This window comes from Strongylocentrotus purpuratus, unplaced genomic scaffold, assembly GCF_000002235.5.
Source record: "Strongylocentrotus purpuratus isolate Spur 01 unplaced genomic scaffold, Spur_5.0 spur5_contig_870, whole genome shotgun sequence".
Classification (NCBI taxonomy): Eukaryota; Metazoa; Echinodermata; class Echinoidea; order Camarodonta; family Strongylocentrotidae; genus Strongylocentrotus; species Strongylocentrotus purpuratus.
This window is the reverse complement of record NW_022145580.1, coordinates 50,964-69,529: the sequence shown is the minus strand read 5'-3', so window position 1 is coordinate 69,529 and position 18,566 is coordinate 50,964. Positions and strand designations below refer to the sequence as shown.

The 18,566-nt window shown below is 35.9% G+C and overlaps 2 protein-coding genes across 2 annotated transcripts; both read left to right on the top strand.

Moving 5' to 3' along the window:
- The first annotated feature begins 1,170 nt into the window (after positions 1 to 1,170).
- Positions 1,171 to 14,389, top strand: LOC589320 (probable ATP-dependent RNA helicase DDX58). The gene is made up of 14 exons (XM_030976257.1): positions 1,171 to 1,324; positions 5,452 to 5,592; positions 6,127 to 6,308; positions 6,728 to 6,914; positions 7,523 to 7,776; positions 8,738 to 8,974; positions 9,611 to 9,688; positions 10,626 to 10,785; positions 11,463 to 11,561; positions 11,951 to 12,117; positions 12,524 to 12,662; positions 13,758 to 13,985; positions 14,287 to 14,338; positions 14,371 to 14,389. Exons 1-14 carry the CDS (start codon positions 1,171 to 1,173, stop codon positions 14,387 to 14,389), a joined length of 2,097 nt encoding a protein of 698 aa, XP_030832117.1.
- LOC115920496 (interferon-induced helicase C domain-containing protein 1-like) lies at positions 14,320 to 17,784 on the top strand. The gene is made up of 3 exons (XM_030976288.1): positions 14,320 to 14,454; positions 14,777 to 14,943; positions 15,372 to 17,784. The coding sequence occupies exons 1-3, from the start codon at positions 14,400 to 14,402 to the stop codon at positions 15,927 to 15,929; spliced, it is 780 nt and encodes a 259-aa protein (XP_030832148.1). The 5' UTR covers positions 14,320 to 14,399; the 3' UTR covers positions 15,930 to 17,784.
- Positions 17,785 to 18,566: the final 782 nt, after the last annotated feature.

The following is an 18,566-nucleotide window of genomic DNA, read 5'->3' as shown; positions in this document are numbered from 1 at the left end:
TTGAGCCAGGAGGACTCTATGGAAAAAACGATATGAGAAAGCAGAAGTATAATGGGGGGGGGGGGGGGGGGGGTCAAGATAATACTGATCCAACTAGCGCATATTATGCTATTTATGTTCTCATACTTTATTGCATATACCGTCATATTTCTGAAGTGTCACTTTTTAGATGAAAATTCTAGGGTGATAATGATCAAATTAGTTCAAGAAGGAAAGCTTACATAATCTTAATCTTAAATAGTCTAAATAATGTGTAGTATTATATCGTCGATTTTTAGTACAAGCTCGAGTCGGAGATTGAGCAACGCGCCTCACGATATGTCTGCCACAATTATTGTCGAATACACACAGGCAGTGTATAATCTGTTCACCTGTTATGAATCTGCAACCTGGGCACGTTCTGGGGGAAGCTGGCTGAATGTCAACACACAAATTCCCCGCCATTGGAAATTCCCGTGTTTAGAAACCTGGGATTCCCCAGCCGTCAACTGCAAAACATCTCGTAGTCTTTGTTTGCATACTCAATTCTAACCGGAATCGTTGTTTGTCTATTGAATAGGATGTCTGAGATTTTATGTAAGCCAAATTTGTGCACAAAATCAATTGTCTTTATAACAAAAATAATGTGTAATGATTTAAACAACATCGCTGCTTAAATGTCCATCAACATGATCTTGATCTCTTAACAGAGTCAGAAAAATATAGCCTATACCACCACAGTGTGGGGATTCCCACGTACTGAATTACTAGACCTCAAAACTCCCCTCTATGACGTTTCTTCACACTTGTATCACGCTTGCCTATTGGTTTGTATTCGAGTGGACCATGGATATTGTCTAATCACAAACAAGAGTTTATAGAGCATCATATATTGTATTCTGAACTGAACTGAAATGTTAGCAGGACTTATCTTATCTAGCCGTTCTTATCTATGTGTGGAGTACTCGTTGTTGGACAGACAGTTAGAAACTAGACAGGAAAAGGCGCACTGATACATTTGAGCTGTTAACCAGTAGACAGACTAAACTTACATGTCACTCTCTCCCGTTCAGAGCAAAGAGAAACAACTCGGTACTGCATTGCAACTAGAACGCTATAGCAAGCAGAAGTCTGTCGTGATATATTTTTGCTGCTTTTGGTAGGAAGTTGAGACTTTAGGATCAAGAAGTGATGGCCGCGGCCTCGGTGGATGCCCCAGCGTTGGAGGAGGCGGAGGAGAATAAGTTTAAGGTCATCACGGAGGTCTATCGACCTCTACTCATAGAGGTCCTGGATGTCAAGGATATTGTAGAAGCTCTCAAGATACAGTTTGGCGGGGGTGATGGTAAGATTATGTTTTATATCTTTCCAATGTACCAATTCTTAAGCATTTTGGCATATTTTCTGAAATACGTTTGAATTAACAAGTTAAAGGTACTATGTCCCTTTTGCAGCCAACCTCGAATTCTGTAGATCTTTGCAGGAATTATGAATATGTCATGTATGTCCTATCTGTGAAATTTAAACGTTAGGCAGTGTCCTAATATTCAAATTTTGCAAGGAAACCCATTAACTTGCTAGACTTCACTGTCAGACACTATTGAGTGACTGACTGGCTTTTTTCCTTCTTTGGTAATAACATACATAAAATGAGCTGTAAAGGGTACATGCGCATTTGTCTACATTAATAACCCACTTCTTGTGATGGCCAAAATTAAACTGATTGAATCTTTGCGCAGCATAAAACGTATGACCATTCGGTACAATGGTCTGAAATTTCAAGACTAGATGTATTTCTTATTGGCTCTATAGCTCCTAAGTCGCTTTCACAACTAATAGTCGTTATTTCCCCCACTTGAAGACATTTTCAAGCCCCACCTTTTTAAGGGAAGTTCTAAATTAGTATTATCTTTCAAATGCCATTGGAATTTAACCTTTTCATTTTTTGGCCTGCAAATGGGACATAGTACCTTTAAAGAAGCCATCAAAAGTGCGGTGTATGATCAGTCGGAGAACTTTCAGCATAGTCAGTTCTCTGTACATAATTATACAGCAGTGGAAAATCACTTATTTGGGAGTCATATTGGGAATCTCTTTTGTTTGTTTGGGGGGGGGGGCGGGAGTTCATTTCAAAGCCAAAAATGGTGGGATCCACTCTAAACAAAAAAAATCTTCCACAACTTTGGAGTGATTTTTTAGGTATGAATTCAAGTATTCAACTCCAAAAAAAATTGCCTAATATGACTCCTAGAAAACGTATGTTCTGCTCCTGTGCATAAAAGTACGTCTATTGTGAGATTGGTCATCACATCGCATGCATCAACATGTGGTAATGAAAATATTGATCTCTAAAATGATAACATTGCAAGATAGGCATACCCTATTTTTTTAAAATGAAAAATCAATCATTCAGGAATACCTATTGTCAGATTGTTCATTGAGCGATCATTGCTACCAAGAATTTTAAAGAGATAAGAGTCCTATCTAGCTCATTCCCTTTGTACCATCTTCGATGCCGCCAGAAGAAAATATGTCAGGCATGTGCTGGATGTTCCTTGCAGATACGTAGACAAAAGATTCCTGCCTAGCTGCAAACTGACGGGTCACTTTCAAAGGGAAATATGCTTTTGTAATGATAATTAATTTTCGCTACCACACGTCTGATAATACGAACAGTACACAGTGCTTACCTTTACAGGAGGCAAGCGAAAGGAAATGGAGCAAAATTTCCTGAAATATTAATCAAAATTACTCGACTGGGCATGTGTGCTGGGCACTAATCTGACATATAACATCATAAAGAACTGTACATGAACAAATTCACTTTTTATTTATTTATTTTCGTGAGCCGGAAGTAATCGGAAAAGTGTCAAATTGCAGGTTTTAGGACTGTAACATGTACTATTTTTCACAAATTAAAGCTGCTCTCATACAATCTAAGCAAATTTCTTGACACATTAAGGTTTTTGTATTCATATTTTATCATCTGTTCGATTTTCCCCTTGTTATTACAAATAAAAAGTGAAATATTATAAGGATATTTCTTTGTTTAAACAAAATCACTAGGGCCTACTCAAGCTTACAAATGATATTGGCGGCTTCGAACCTCGGACATCAAAGGTAACAGCACACCAGTAGATTATTGTGCAACCATCGAAAACGGCAGCTGCTTTGAATAATTTGTTGCCAGTTGGGTCTCCAGCTCTTAAAACTCCTTGTTGCTACAAAGCTATTGATATATAGTTCCATACTTAGCCTCAGCCGGTTCAATAATTACAAAGTACATAATCACAATTTCACATCTGTAGAAAATGTATTTCAGTTCAGTATACATTCTGTAATAACTCGCGCAACTCCGCACACCTCTATTCACTTCCCGACAGGCATTCGGTCGGTGACCTAGTTTTACACCGATTCTCTTTTTGCGTCATATTTTCTTTGTTGATGTCATAGGTCAGCCTTGCATTTATGACAGATGTTAAAAAATAGTGTTGAACAAACAGCAGGCCCGTGCAGTTTCTTACAAATTACAATAGGGCCTACATAATGTAGATGTACAGGTTGTAGGTTTATAGACTCACACAAAAGACAAATATATTTGACATCATTGTGTATCGTATCCTGGATGTTCGATAAGGGGGGGGGGGGACATATCGTCGTGTCATGCATGTATTTAATGAAAGTAAGACAAAATTCCCGAAAAGTATCTCATGTACCGCTCCCCTAATAAAGGTAATGCAAAATACAGTCAAACATGTTTTACTGGCCATCTCTCTATAAAGTTCATTTGTCTATAATGAGCATGTAGTTTGTTTCCTTTGTATAGCAGGAGCCTCAGAAGAGGCAAAACCTACACACACACACGCATTGCGTTTTGCGACCTTAGTTTGCGGTGTGTGCATGTCACTAAGGAGCTTTGGTAACGAGATTATTCTTAATAAGGACCAGTATAATAGGCAAAAAGATGAAAAGCGCTTAAGTTTCCTTACTCCTCTTGTTATAATGTTATTGATTATTGTATGATTGAAATTAATATTTTCACTTAAGTAGTAAAAGACCACTCCGTTACAAATATCGGGTCCTTTGTTTAGGGATTTTTTTTTTTAAACAAACAAGAGTTGAGAAATAAAAGTATTTTCAAACTCTTTGCTTAATACGCTCTCACTTGAAAGTTTAAGCAAAAATGATAGTGATGATGTTAATATGATAGTAGTACTAGTAAAAGTGGTAATGTCGTGGGATGGTTTGGGATGAGATACCCGGGGTGGAGCGTGTTAGGGAGTAGAGGGAACTCAATGAAAGCTCAGGGACACCAGATCTTTACTTAAGTCTTTATTTAAGTTTACATGTATGAAAAACCACAAAGTCAAAAGCCTACTGGTGGTCACCAACCACCGACACGTCCGGAAACCGCAGGAAACCTGGTCATCTTAACTTAAGACGCTTGTACACACAGGTCAAGATGGAATTTTCTTTTAGCCGGCAATGATTGCATGCCCGACTTGCTCCAGAATCAGAGCATGTTATGAACTAAATAACCACGCTGCCGAAATTCATTCCAACCCGGTACCCATCCCTTTAAAACAAATTATGCCCAACCTGTGATGTCACACATCTCAACAGTGTTCGGAGAGCTCTTCAGGTGCTATGCCGGGGCTGTATTTAAGCGTTTTGTAACTGATAATAACCATTACTTCGAATGTTTCCTAGCATTGAATTTTGCTAAAATTGTCCAATTAAAGTTTCACCTTTGTAATAATGAAAGTAAAGTTAGTTTTTAAAATCTTCGCACAGCTACTTTAAAAGGCAAAAAAATCCTTTGTAATATGTTTATTTGTATGAAAGGACACAAATAAAAAGAAAAGCAGAATGACGAAGTTTTTAATGAATGTAATTAATAATAAGATATTTATAAATGTTTGAAATTGGAGATCACTAGAACTATCCGAATCTTAAATTAACAATTTGGTCAGTGGATTGTGACCACTGAACTGAAAATACGTACTATTTTCAGATCGTGATATGACACCCCCCCCCCCCCCCCCCCCCGGTTTCAAATATCATTAATTTCTTCTTTTTTTTCCCTTGAGGCACTGCTCAAAAAATATTATTAGAGGTCGTCTAAAAAGAAAAGATCCCTGTGAATCGTGTATTTTTTTGGGGGAAAAAAAAAGAAATTTTACTTTAGGTGGAACTGTGGAAAGTTGTCCGGCACGACGTCACAGCTACATTAACGATTCATCCAAGGTGAAGTTCCCATACACCTGAACATATAACCTTTAACAACCTTTAAAATTCACGACTTTCTCACATTTTGTCCGATTTTGTTCAAATTTTACCAAGCTGCTTCTCTGATTTTGCTACTTTCTTTTGACTAGTTTTTTTTATACCTTCATATTCCGTATTGATCTTGCTGAACAACTTCATATTACTGTGACAATTTCCATTTTCTAATTCTTATGTTATTCTTAGCGAAATTCAACGAAGTGCTAGAGTTGATTGAAACAGGCGAAAGAAGAAAAATTGTAGCAGAACGATTTATGGAGGCACTTAAGGTTAAAGAAGACAAAAGGGGTCTCTATCGTGCTGTGATCGATGCTTTGATTGCTTCAGGTAAGAAACAATCAAAGATCAGACGAGATGGATATTGAGAGAGAGAGAAAGAAAGGGAGATAGAGAGAGATAGAGAGAGGGATTAATAATGCTTGCCAAAATCGAGATATATTTTGAACTGCTAATATGGAAACGTTTTACAACGCCAATGGGCCAACGGGCATCGAATCTCCGTTATTCCCATCCTCACAGCCCCCATAAAAATGAACACCCGAATGTTTTTCCTCTACTTTTTCTTCTTCTCCTCTTTCTCCTTTTGTTTTTCTTTTCCTATTTATCCTAGATCATTGCCTTTATCCTTGATGTCATATAAATACATAACTGGTAAACTGAGACGGACTGGCATAGGGATATATTTGTATATGGCTGGTTGATATTTAAATATTTGTTTCAAAGAGAGAGAGATTGACAAAGGGAGAAAGGAAGAAAGAAACGCATAATCTTGAAATATAGTGGGCTGGTCGCGCTGCACTTCTGCCCCTGTTGATTCAAGTTCTTTATGTTCTTCTCTTTCGTTTGTCTCCCGTCTTACAGAGAACGACGCAATAGCTGAACATCTGGAAGGAACGTCTGAATTCAACACCAAGAAAAGGGAACATTATCGCTCCTTTCTTTGGGTCTACGCTAATCGATTGGAGGATATTGAGCCTCTAAGCCTTCTTACCTCATTAGAAGAACATCTTACTAAACGAGACGTCGAGAAAATACGAAAAACGGTACGGGAAAATGGTTTATATTTGCTTATTCTATCTTTCCCTGTCTAAATACTAAGCTGTTTTAATTCCCATCGTTATATGTCTTTCGGACCCTCCAATACGTTACTATCCAACTCTTAACTCTATTGTTTTACAATGTTTATTTTTAGTATTTTTAAAAGTGATTTTCTCAAATTCACTAAAGGGGTAGGCCTTTTTAATAATAGTGATTTAAAATGAATTCAATGGGAATCAACCTGGTCGTTCAAGGAAAATACAACTGGAATTAAAGATATTAAATGGATTACAAATCTTAAACATGGAATTCATGATTTGATTCGCTATTTCTTGCTTTCATAAATATTTCCAACCAGATTTGGCTTCATGCACGTAATGTTGTCAAGAAAACGTAATCTGAAATATAATAACGTTATGAGCAGGTTGAACGTGAGGGAAATTGTGCCGGTGCCTCAGAACTTCTCCTAAGACTGGATCGTAAGTCAGAGGACTGCTTTGGAGAGTTCATCAAGGCCCTAGACAGGAATGGCTCACACAAACTCGCCAAGGAGATGGAGGAAATGAAAAATTTCGCTCTGGGAATCGGTGCAGATGACGAAGTTGACGATGGTGAGAATGAGATTGGATTTAATTTTTGTTTTACAATTAGTCATCCATCTATTATATCATGTATATTATTTATTGTGTCATTACAGAATGTATTCAACATTTGTATTCTATACTGTCTGAACCTTTGTTATTCTAGCAAAACAAAATACCATATCAAACGTACATTGGACAAATAAACATGAAATCAAAGTTCGTGTTGTTTGCGAAACACTTATATAATGTTACGTTTCACTCCATCTGATTGACTATCATCTTTGAAATAGTGAATCACTAGACACTTATTCATGAGAATCAGAAAGGCGGTTTTCTCCTGTCATTTAACACAGAGTAAATGTCCGGCTGGCGAAGGTAACCATTAAAAACAAATGTGTGTGTGAGTTTCAGCCTGTGCGTATGCGTGTGTTTGAGGGGGGGGGGGGGGGGGGGGTAATCACCGGTAAACATAGGGAATTGATAATTGCTAGGTAGCTGTATGAATGCAGATTAAAAGAAACAAGATTGGGAAAACCATTAAGAGTAACGTTTTAAATACGCCTATCGACAGAGCAACCTCACTAGTAAAGTGGAATTACGTCTTGCTTCTGGTATCCATGGTAATTATTATAAAGGTAACGGCGAGGACATTCCAATTGTCGGCAACGTGTGTCCATCAAGCGATAAGGCAGAGGAATTAGAACTACGGGATTACCAAGAGGAGGTCCTAACTCCAGCATTGAAGGGGCAGAACGCTATGGTGGTCTTGCCAACAGGGACAGGAAAGACAGAAGTCGCCATCGCTCTTATAAGTCGCCGGTTCCTGGCCCGCAACCCTGTAGGAGCCTCTAATCATCGAAGGCAGAAGAGTGTGTTCGTAGTGAACAAGGTAAGATCATTGATTCACATTTCAATCTTGTAAGGACCCCAGGGCCCCATCTTATAAAGAGTTTATATTAATCGTAACTTATTTGCAATTGTTATCAATCGCAACTATGTACATAAAAGATAAGAGACTGCAAATTTGCGATTGATTAGAGGACTTGCGATTAATTTTGATCCATCGCAAGTCTTTATTTGACTGGGCAAAAATTCCTCTTTTGTTTAAGAATCAATTGTAGAGGTGCGCAAGAACGATCTTAATTCCTTTTTTTGCAAGGATCTCTAGTAAATCAAGAAATATCCTTAATTATTGTCATATGTACAGATCCCTTTACAAAATTGAGAAATCCTTCATACTTGTCTATATAAAAACAGAGGGTGTATATTTAAAGAGCCCCTGAAAAGGGTAATTATATAATGCAGTGAACATCTTAAAACTCTTAAAATGTTTCATCCCTGTCTCGATAACACGAAGAATGTTCTAAGGGTAAAACCGATATGAACCGCCAGTCATCTACATGTATGGTAGAGAAGGGTATTTGTAGCGAACAAAATACTAGTACTCTTACAAAATCCTCTTCGAGAACCAACTGGATATTACGGAAATGTCTTCCTCGATGCATTCCTGAAAAACATCTAAATAACGTGGAAAAATATCCTTTATATTCCGCACTTTGTCCAAACTACTAACATTGATGAAAAGGTCCTTTGCTCCATCTCTTGTAATAACAAATAGAAGGCTAGATCGTAGAGATGTGTGAAAGCTCGATCAGTCTTGGTTGGAAGCGAAGACAATGTTTTAGTGCTTTTTAGTAAGGCATTAATCTTCATTTCCAAGTCTCTCGGAGAGGAATTTAAGCCGTCGCTTCGTTCCACTGGTCGTTTACCAATTACGAGCATGTCGTGCTTTCATGGCAATCACGGAAAAACAAACCATCATCATATAAAGATCCATCGTTCTACTACAGGTTCCCCTAGTGAAACAACAGAAGGACAGGTGTCTGAAATACTTGAAGGGAATGTGTGAGGTCGCTGGAGCTAGCGGTGAAGAGTTGAACCATGTGCCATTGGACATTGTCATCGATGCCAACGACATCACCGTCTTGACGGCACAGGTGCTTGTCAATGCCCTCAAAGATGAGAACATTAAGCTTGAACTCTCCGACATCGCACTCCTTGTCCTAGACGAATGTCATCACTGCCAGGTAATGTCATCTACTTGGATGTTGCATTTGCCAATTCATTCGAATATGGACCCCCACTTGTTTTAATTAAATTCATCAGGGTGGTCAATAGGATCTAGTTCTATGACATATGCCAAATGTTTTTACCTGCACAGTTCGGACGTCTACACCTCTTGCCTTGCCATAAGACTAAGATCGATGAAGGTATCGACGTATCCAAACGACCTATGTAGCTTTGTAATATTCATGTGCATTTGATTAAACCAGTATTGTTTGTTCAACAATGTGATACGAATTGTTCATAAGAAAAATTGACATATTTTATAGCATTATTTTTTGTCATCATTGTTTAGTAGAGGTCTTTATAATTGATTAGCAAAATTAAGTGTTTGGTGTTACGCTCGTTTTAATAATGATTGCCTCACATTAACGGCATTTGTAAAGTATTTTTTTTACATGGCCAGGACGATTAATATCTGTCATTATGTTTTGATGTTGATTGCAAAACGTTGAAGACTGCATAAGCTTAATTGTTGCAATTGGTATTAATAAACACTTCTACTCCTTTTTTGATACAAATTAATTCGCAAGTCAGAAGGGGCTTATAAACGACTTGTACTTCAATCATGTCTCTCTTTATGTCTTTTCAAACAACAGAAATCTAATCCATACAATGTTCTGATGGCGATGTACAGGGACCTAAAGCTGAACTCTCCGAAACTTCCAAGACCACAGGTAATGAATAACTACGATTTTCATATGGGTTGTAAAATGAAAACCCTAATGTACTTTATGTAGTCGTTACTTAATGTATACTCTGTTGAAATCATTGTTATACTGTGTTTCATATTGTACTGTTGAGAAGGAAATAAATGTTAATAAATACAAAATATAAAAAAATATAACTATCTGCATCCATTTTATTTTATGCATATATATATACATATATTTTTAAATACAAATAATGATATCATTATTTGCATGTATAGTCATTATTTTTAATATGTACATGTTGTTTTTTCTTATATACTATGTATGTGTTTTATTTATGCACGAATTTGAAGAAGAATAGCCATTGGCCGAAGCAAGTACATGTTGTTACTCCGTGTTGAAATAAATGAAATGAAATGTATCCTATTTTTCTGAAGAAAGCCAGTCTACGTATTATAGACATGGAAGCATAATTTCTTATACATTTATGGTACATAATTTGGTACACATATCAGGGGCATATTCTTTATCATGTACACATTGATAGTGATGGTAAAGAACTACTCTACAAACGTGATTACAGGCCCCTAGACTTTATCTATTTTTCCTGAGAATGATTCGTGCGTTGAAATTTGAGCCTTTACAAAATTAGCAACATAATAATAAATTATGTAGATATTCCTCGAACTTAAGAGTTTATAGGTGACTTAAAGAAAAATCATTCCCCCGTATTTGGTAGTTTCCTTAGTAGGTTAAAAACTATCCAGTAGGTTTTTTCTACATTTTGTAATTTTTTGTTTGTTTATAGTAAATTAGTGTTTGAATAAAATGCATGATATATACATCATACACATCTACTCTAAACATTGCTATCAGTCCTAGTATTTAGGTGACAGTACGTATAATGTAGATGTATCCTTGATATTTGAAACGCGCTTCTTTCCTATTTGACATGAATAAGATACTTGGAATGACAGCATCACCTGGTGTTGGGGATTCGAAGAACATGGTGCAGGCTGAATGCTACATCACAAAACTCTGTGCTAACCTAGACTGCATAATTTCACGACCTAAGATCTATGCTGACAAACTCAAAGCGAAGAGTAACTCACCCAAGGAAAGTAAGTTGATGTTATCACTTTTCCTATAGAAATCCTCATCTGTTTCAACGCTTTACCCCTCATGGTCCCAAACTATCCTATGTATTAGGAAATTCTTACTTTGTCGAATCTGTGAAAAGTCAAGATATTCGAGAAATATTTATCACTCGAATCAGGGAAAAAGAAGGAAAGGCATATTTTCATGAAATGATAAGGACACTGAACTCTACTTGAGTAATTTTCCTTTTGTGCAATTATATAAGTAAATATGTGTGTGTGACTTTTAGGGAGTTGATATAATAAAATATTAATATATAACATACGAGAGTTAATATATTATGTAAACAAAACTTTTCAAGTGAAGATAAAAGTGGTTATTTTATGCAGTTTAATGATGTATATTCTTTCTATAGATGCTGCAAAATGAGAGTAATTAAGTTAGAGTTTATTATGTTAGAGGAATTATACTTACATGTATTTATGTACAATGTTACCTCGTGAAAATAGTTTACAGGAACTGATAACTTTATAAAAACTCTGTCAATAATAAATGTATAATGTTTTCATTTATCGTCGACCAGTCAGTTGCCTACACAAAGTTGCTCAAAAGAGGTGTTACAAGTTGACAGTCAAAACATTTTATTTCTTTTTAAGAGGAACAGAGAGACTGATACATTGTGTTTCTTTTTATCGTACAGCTCAGATAATAGTGAAAGGAAGACCTCTTGAAGATCCTTACTTCCGTGAGATCAGTGTCATCATGGAACGCATCGAAGATAAAATCAAACTCGTAGAAGGTACCTCTCTCTCTCACTTAGATTTAAACCAGATGCCATTTTTTTTCTTCACCCAATCACAATTTACAGAATACTTAACCAATTTTCAGGGAGCAACTATAGGTACTAACAGTAACATACTTTAAAAAAAAATCTTTCAAGTGAAGATGAAAGTGATTTGATTATGAATAATGTATATTCTTTATCTAGATGCTTTAACAATGTGAATAAATAAATTGTAGTTTAATGTTTTAAACGTTTATAAAATTAACAAAGGTAACGGGGAATATACTCAAAAATAGTGTTAAAAAGTGATGTAGCTAAATCCCCTAAACGAATAGGGTAATTACAGTTGATAATTGATTACGAGTACAAAAGATACAATATGAGTGCTTTTTATTTTTACACAGCCGGAAGAGCGCTTGTGGAGGGGAATGACGAATTCACTAAAATGGTATCTCGTCGTGGCGCGCAAAGCTATGAACAGGGTGTGGTCAATTTGAAGAAGAAGATTCAAGAAACGATAGAAAATGAAGACGACAGGAGAGAACTAATGGCATGTGTGAGCTACCTGAGGGTAAGCTAACGTGAAGATGTTTTTTTGTCTGATTTATTTTTCATGCAAATGGGAGAATGTATTTCAACAATATTGCAATATACAAAGTGATGTATACAGACATTTATGTTAATATAAACAGACATAATCTTAACATATAAATACATATCACTTAAACAATTTGATTAGTATAACAAGTAGATATCGTAGCAGTTTTACAAACATGTTGGATACACTATTCACAGATATTCATAACTTATTATAAGCACTTATCCAGTATCAAACTGATAACGTGCATATAAAATGATAAGCCATTTAAAAAATAAATTCTTAGTGTGTCCCTCGCCATATGAGTTTGCTTTACACTCGATTGTAACATTTACAAGAAAACATTATTATGGAGCCATCGCAATTGTTCTCTGTTTAGGAATACAACAACAGTTTATTCATAAATCGTGATGCACGTACGTCAGATGCCATCTCCTACATGGAGGACTACATCAATGAAGAGGAGAGGAGTAGTCCTTCAGGCCCTGCTGATATGATCCTTAAGAAAATGTTCAGAGGTTGGTGATCAATGTATCGATTAGGATTGTTTGTATTTTAGAGTCTATTTTTAGAACTTACTGAATTACTTGAAATACACAGGGTCAATTTATTTACATTTTTTTTTATTTATTTAATGTATTTTTTGTTTAAATACAGGGTGGCATAGCCAGTGATTTTTACATTGTAATCCTTAGGGCCTTGCAAAAATAGATACATGTACATAAAACTTAACACATGAGAATAAAGTTGTATTGCGGATTGCGAGTTTCACTGGTACTGTGTCTCTCTTACTTACATTATACTTGAAAGAAATGTATGTGTTGTCCGACTATTTACTCACTTAAGTACAACTTACTACTCTGTTGTCGAAACTCAACCTCGTACCGGTACGTACTGGTAATTAAGATTTTAGACTTTAGATCTTATTATAGCTTGCCATGTGTACGGTATCCTTAAAGATAAAATGCATATATTCATACAGGGAAAAATATATTAATTACAATCTGAGGACAATGAGATCAAACGGCTAACAAACATCCCGCAAAAATCAGGAATTTAATGCAATTTCACTGTTTTCAGCCTCTGTACTAGACTTATGAAACTTGAATTTAAAAGTTATGTTGTGATTGACCAAATAGCATTTCTATGTACAGATCTAAATAGCAAATATCAAATTGTACTTGGCAGTAAAACCATGTCACTAGTAGGTCAATGGATTCCAAACCGATCTACATTAAACTGAAATATTGGGTCATAGTGTTGTTAATTATTTGCTGGTTAATAATATCTATATTTATATTTTCCACTCAGATGTTAATACTTCATATTCTCGATAAGTCCGTAATTTGCCCTTACAAAAATGTACCATGGTAACCATGGTACTTTTGTCCAAATTCCCATCCACCATGGTAACCATGGTTATCATGGTACCAAAACAATGAAATACATTGGGTCATTAAACAATTTATTTCATTGTTTTGGTACCATGATAACCATGGTTACCATGGGGAATGGTGATTTGGACAAAAGTACCATAGTTACCATGGTACATTTTTGTAAGGGTGTCCATCTTAGTCAGTTGTTAAGGCATTTGTTTAATCGTGAATGTCCAGATAAACTTCAGACTTTGAACCGAATCGCTAATCTGCATATGAGTATCAACCCCGTCTTGAATGAGCTTGGCAAGCAACTGAAGAAGGCATATGCAGAGAATGAGGAGTCCCTTAGCATCATCTTTACAAAGACCAGAGCGTCTGCCAAGGCTCTGGTGAAGTGGCTCAATGAAGACCCTGATCTGAATGGCATCAAAGCTGACATGTTGATAGGAAGTGGTAATCAAGGTAGAGTTGTGATTCTATTTATCTTGTATATTAGGACAACTTCTTAAGATATAATTATTAATCCCAATTCCGTACGAAGTTCATAGTATTGGAAAGATATAACATTAGAAAAAAACGTACCCTTTTCCTACTTGGTTCGCTATTATTTGTTTGTTCAATGTTATGATTTGTTTTTATATCGTTCTTTGCATATTGTTGTAAGCGCTGTGATAAAGTTAAGTATGAATAGCCTAGCTAAATACCTAATAATAATAATAATTATGCAGATTTTACACATTTTTATCTTTAATACGCATCCTAGGTATGACGTCAACAGAACAAAATAGAAATCTACAGTTGTTCAAGGATAAGAAGTGCAGGATCTTAGTTACCACATCGGTCGCAGAAGAAGGTCTGGACATTAGGGAATGCAACATGGTCTTCAGATACAACTACGTGACCAGCGACATTGGTCATGTCCAAACTAAAGGTATATAGGCTTGATAAAACGATAATACTCTATACAGAGGTCTGTACTCAAAAGGAAGAAGAATGACATTGACAGTCGTAGCTCTCAATTTTGATATGGGTGTCCGCTAGCATGCTCTAGGAATGGGCAAAACCGGCAAAATATATAAATATATCTCATTTTTAAATCGAGGTGGCATCTCAAAACTGCTGTATTGCATGATCTTGGAGTTGGCCAAATAGAGTGGGCTCACTACCCCCCCCCCCCCACCAATAAAACTCTGGATTGGCCAATGGAATATAGCCATTCATGTTCTTTTACACATCTTCATTTTGTGTTGTAGGTCGTAGCCGGGCCAAATTTAACGGGAAAATCTTCGTCATCGTGAATTCCGATCTCCAGCTTCAAGACCGTGAGCTCAAGAACATCATACGGGTGGAGATGATGAACAAGGTTGTTAAAAGCATTGCTGATTCCACTCTAGTCAATCAAAAAGCATTTGATGATCGGGTAAGACATAATAATAACATTGCAAGATTAATGCGAAAAAATTTGTCAGTTTCGTGTATAATCCCATTTCCAAAAAATGTATTCATTATTGGCCTACAGGAACACTTTCAAACGTATGGCACATACTAAAAAGTACACTGCCTTAATAGTTTGAATACAGTGAATGCAAGAATACGAAATACTACCAAATATTCCCTCTTTGCCAAATAATTCATATAAATCCGCAAATATATCGGGTACAAGGAACATTAAGAAAATTGTAAAAAGTCAGCAAGCAAAACGTTTTATTTTATTGTAGCTTTTATTTGTTTTTGGTCGATGTATGAAGAAAGACTCGACATTAAAATTTTTGCAATGGTTAATTCTTTAACGAAAGTACATGTGTGATTTGATATTTCTCTTTTATGCATTTTAATCCCTTTCTTTAGATTCTGATGGAACAGAAGAACGATCAGAAAGAACGACAGCGGGAAAAAGATCGTGCGCGAATCACCAAAGCAAACAAAGTAGAGAAATCGGGCGTAGTCCTCCATTGCATTAAGTGCTTCAAAGAATCCTGCTGTCTAGATGATATCAGGTCCATCAGAAACCAGCACCACGTCGTCACCAGTGACCTCTTCCTTGACAAGATGAAGCTCATTGATCTCAAGAAGCAGCCAATAATCGACGGATTCACGCACCAGCAGAAGATCCATTGTGGCAATTGCCAACATAAATGGGGCACCATGGTGGTATATCAACAGCAGGAGCTTCCGTTGATTGCTATCAAGAACTTTACACTCAAGGATGACAAGGGTAAGAAGTGGTTTCCCAAAGCCTGGAAGGACGTCCCTTTCGTGATAAGTTCGATTGACATGGATGATCTGGGGAAGCAGAACAACTTCTCTGAAGCTGAGAATCCAGAAGGGAGTCAGCAGGAGAAGGGAGAAATCGAGGAAGACGACGGCCTCATCGAGTATCCAAACATCATGCAGATTGAAGAATAGATGATGTGAAGGGTGACTCAAAGAGAGGCCACAATATGAAGTTCGCATGGTAGACAATTATATACAATTTGTTTATGACATTGAACATCAAGAACTATCTTACTTAGGGACTGCACATGCAGGTGTCCACTCTTAGCCTCTCAAGAAAACAAAGGTTATTAAGTTTTACTGGCATGACAATGGTATAAATAAGAAATTGTTTTTTTACAAATATCTGACAGGTGCAACCAAAATGATAATCAATAATTGTGACACCGCACGGATTTGCAACTGATAATCATGCTAGACACAATAGTGTCAAATATATACAGTACAGACGATGTGATTTAATGAAACCATTTAATTTTAAATGTACATTAAATTAGTTTCAATACACAATATCTGCGTTGTGATATATTCATCATACACCATCATAATGGATGGACGCATCACAGTTAGTAACTAGTGATACCATACAGATCTTCTCTGTTATTATCTAGAATCTATGAACCTTTGAACATATCTATTTATAAAGCAAATATTACAATTTGGATAATCCACCGTCATATCAATGTACAAATAATAATAAACACAAATGAAATAAAACTCATTTAGAGTTCTAAAGGAAATTTATTTCAATTACCTGTATTGTTTGATATCAATATTATTCAATATCTAAAACTTATTTATGTAAAGAGACATCAGATATGTGAAAGAAAATACCTTTAGTCACATCGCCAGACCAAATCAAACTGACTCCAAGAAATGCCAGACAAACCGATTTTTGTCAATTAGATATTTTTGTTCTGGAACTTGTCGGTCTGGTGTCGGTTTGGCTATTATTCAAATGGTGTCTGTCTTATGGGTGTGACTGAGGTAGAATTCCAGGAATATTATTAGCATTATTATTAACTGTTTAGCCATAACATCAAAAATAAATATCAATGTTTCCGGGCTTATTGAACAGCCCTGATCAGATATGTCTAGCATTAAACAAATATTGGTTATGATTCGTTCCCGATTTAGTAGAAAACATAGCCATTAAATCCATGAGAATTGGTCATGCACGGTATATACAAACAATTATTCTCTTGATATTACCCTAATATCTGCACAATGGGTTCTACTTCTACGTGTACAGTAAAACGGACGAATGGGTAATGTTTCGTCTTTGTAGAAAGTCACCGAGTCTAGATCTACTTAACACTAAGTACCCAAAATATTATCAATTGTTCACGATTTACACGCAACAATGGATCCAACTCAATAAAATCTATTTGCTGTCAATCATGTTACATAAAATGTTGTGGAAACTTGAGTAGGCATTTCTAATGATGTGAACGGAGTAATGTTGCACTACCTTATGATGCAGATTTTGATTTTGAGACATTGCATGCACCTCTTAATAGATTAATCTGTGATTTTCATGTCTGTCAATTATTTTTGCCATAGCAATCTCTTTTCAATCTTACAAGCATTGAAAGGAATAATGATATAATTTATTGATACACCTTTTTAGCACCCATTCCCTACGAACAGACATATTTGTCTAGAAATGATGTCTACGACAATTTTGTTGTTAATCTCATGTCACATGTCTTTGCCGAAAGCAGAATATGTTACTAACAATGGGCTATAAGTCTCATAGACAGATAATTTTGTAGCTGTGTTTTATTACTAATGCTATTATTAGTTTGATGATGAAGTAATGATACTTATGACGATAGACGTTAATATAAGCTTGGCCGCTTGGCCTTTCTATCACGGCTTCTAAATTAAACAATTAACAAATTCATTCTATATATAACGAAGAATGAAGATTAGTAAACTTTGAAATATTCACGTCTTTGTGTAATAGAAAAATGATAATGCCTTACATATGTAGTTCTTGATTATACAAGTGTGTAAATAGCTAAGTGTAATGTGGTTTATAGAAAAAACAGTTGTACATGTAAGCTTTTCTTTTTCCAAAGATAAAGAAAATATAATGAAACTATGAATATATGAAATCCAATGACATTATTGTTCAGGTAGCTTGATACATAATGACCAGCTTTAGGCTGGTTCTAAAGCAACCATCGCAAACAATATTATAATCATAAAATACATTAGTTTCCAGGTATGCATTTCGTAGTTGTTTTTTAGTGGTTGTTGTTCTAAAGAAATTGTGTTGTTTCTATGTTCCTTTCATTATCATAAAGAAGAACGAAGAGACTATACTTGAGGATAAAATAAACCTATACAGCTCGTCCACTAAAACCGATTGATATGTTAATTATTGTTATCATTAATTTATTTCATTTTCATGAGTATTATTATTTCATATATATATATATATATGTATATTCCCTTTTTAAACTTAGCTCTATGTACTCCGTTTTTATTGAAACTACACTTGTACTTGTTGGCTACGCGACAACTACGTGCTATTGAAAGCTGCTGCCTAACTTGGAGGGAGAAAGTTCTAAATGTTAGGCATACTGATGGGCATGATGGGGGTTGCGAGGTCCAATAAAATGGAAAGACATAAGGTTGCACACCCGTAGCTAAGTGAAAAGAAGGAACTATTCCCTTAATGATATACCCCTGGAGAACTACTCAAGAGGACCATCATAATTAACCCCTGTTCCGGAGGTGACCTAGAGGTCCGTAATATTA

What these genes read in the sequence shown, in the direction of transcription:
- LOC115920496 (XM_030976288.1), top strand. Translation starts at nt 14,400, where the DNA reads ATGGTCTTCAGATACAACTACGTGACCAGCGACATTGGTCATGTCCAA. An exon ending in TGGTCATGTCCAAACTAAAG is followed by an intron (nt 14,455 to 14,776) that starts GTATATAGGCTT and finishes TTTGTGTTGTAG; the next exon opens with GTCGTAGCCGGGCCAAATTT. An exon ending in AAAAAGCATTTGATGATCGG is followed by an intron (nt 14,944 to 15,371) that starts GTAAGACATAAT and finishes CCCTTTCTTTAG; the next exon opens with ATTCTGATGGAACAGAAGAA.
- LOC589320 (XM_030976257.1), top strand. Translation starts at nt 1,171, where the DNA reads ATGGCCGCGGCCTCGGTGGATGCCCCAGCGTTGGAGGAGGCGGAGGAG. An exon ending in TCGAGAAAATACGAAAAACG is followed by an intron (nt 6,309 to 6,727) that starts GTACGGGAAAAT and finishes CGTTATGAGCAG; the next exon opens with GTTGAACGTGAGGGAAATTG. An exon ending in TAAAATCAAACTCGTAGAAG is followed by an intron (nt 11,562 to 11,950) that starts GTACCTCTCTCT and finishes ATTTTTACACAG; the next exon opens with CCGGAAGAGCGCTTGTGGAG.